Below are 1,413 nucleotides of genomic sequence, written 5' to 3'. Positions count from 1 at the left end.
GTGTTCATAAAAGACAGTTATATGTGTGAAAATTGTACCCTAGTGGCTTGAGACACGCCACAACTTTTCTAGATCGACCTGACACAAAGCATGTCAAAACTAAGTCACGAACAGCAAGGAACAAAAGGGCAGGTTGGCTCCCTCATTTCTACTGAGTGGCCTAGTCTCATCATCATTAGATAATAAGCTTTTGCATACATGAAGCAACTTCCATTGGCCGGCCAATGGCATTAAAGAAATATGATCCCAACCATGTGGCCGAATTCGCAAGGCTCTTCCTTTAAATACGACAATCCACTACTGCCCCCTCTCACTTAGCTTACAGACACACCATTACCACAAATTTGTGAATTGTGATCTTCCAAACCGTGCCTCACACTCAATCTCTCATCATCACAATCTAGCTCCTCTTGCACTTGCAGCTATCGTCTATCAGTGATCATCATGGGAAATTGCCTGGTGATTCAAGACAGGAAGGAGATCAAGATCATGAGCGTCGTGGACGGCAGCGAGGTCCTCAAGATGCCATCCCCCGGAAGTGATGAGTCCCTGACGAGCCGGCTTCCGGTGAAGGCGCCGGCGGCTGTCGTCGACCCCGGCTCCGTCAGGGTGAAGCTGGTGATCAGCAAGCAGGAGCTGAAGAAGATGCTGGACAAGGAGGGCATGTCGCTGGACGACATGGTGTCTCTCATGCGCAAAGAACAAGCAAGTGACCGTGAACAGGATTGTTGTGGAGGGTGGCGGCCTGCTCTGGAGAGCATACCAGAGGGCAGAGATCTATAGCAGCCGGGATCGTTTCAGAGATCCTGTGGAGGCACAGAAGGATCATCGTGCTTACGAGTTGCAGGATTTACTTTTTGGAATAAGTGTAAGCAAAACATGTACATGTGGTGGATATATGACATATATACATGTAAATATATAAAGATAGTATAGGTATAGGCATATGGTACAATGGTAGGAGTTTTGAGATAGGGATTCTCTTTACCATTTCTTGCAGCTTACACGCATGACGCATGTAAAGAAGAGGTAAAGATGATCCTGGAAATCAAGCAGGTTGTTGTATGACACACTCTTTGTGTCCACATATCATCAGCAAAGCTAGCTTTGCCTATAAACAGGCAGGACTTATCTCAAGGGTTTCACGTACTTCTGCTATGTGTTTGATCTTTGTTCATTGTCCACTTCCTATGTAGCTTACCTTGGTCTACTGTTATGGACAGTCAAAACAATGCGTAGGCACGAAGCTGGGAAATTAGCATGAGCTAAGTCTAAAGAATTTCAAAGATTTACTGCTTAGCAAACTTCATGTGGTACACGGTCAGTAAGTAGTTAGGTAACTGAAAACCTAAGGTAACTGCATGTGTGATGCTCTGCTGCAAACAACTGCAACTTGTTTCTGGGTATACAACG

The 1,413-nt window shown here is 45.4% G+C and overlaps 1 protein-coding gene across 1 annotated transcript; it reads left to right on the top strand.

Moving 5' to 3' along the window:
• The first annotated feature begins 300 nt into the window (after positions 1-300).
• Positions 301-1,131, top strand: LOC117867104 (uncharacterized). The gene has a single exon (XM_034751449.2). The coding sequence runs from the start codon at positions 445-447 to the stop codon at positions 781-783; it is 339 nt and encodes a 112-aa protein (XP_034607340.1). The 5' UTR covers positions 301-444; the 3' UTR covers positions 784-1,131.
• Positions 1,132-1,413: the final 282 nt, after the last annotated feature.

The sequence above is a fragment of the Setaria viridis genome, chromosome 8, assembly GCF_005286985.2.
Source record: "Setaria viridis chromosome 8, Setaria_viridis_v4.0, whole genome shotgun sequence".
NCBI classification, from domain to species: Eukaryota; Viridiplantae; Streptophyta; class Magnoliopsida; order Poales; family Poaceae; genus Setaria; species Setaria viridis.
The sequence above is the reverse complement of the archived record's forward strand: the minus strand, read 5'-3'. Positions and strand labels throughout refer to the sequence as shown.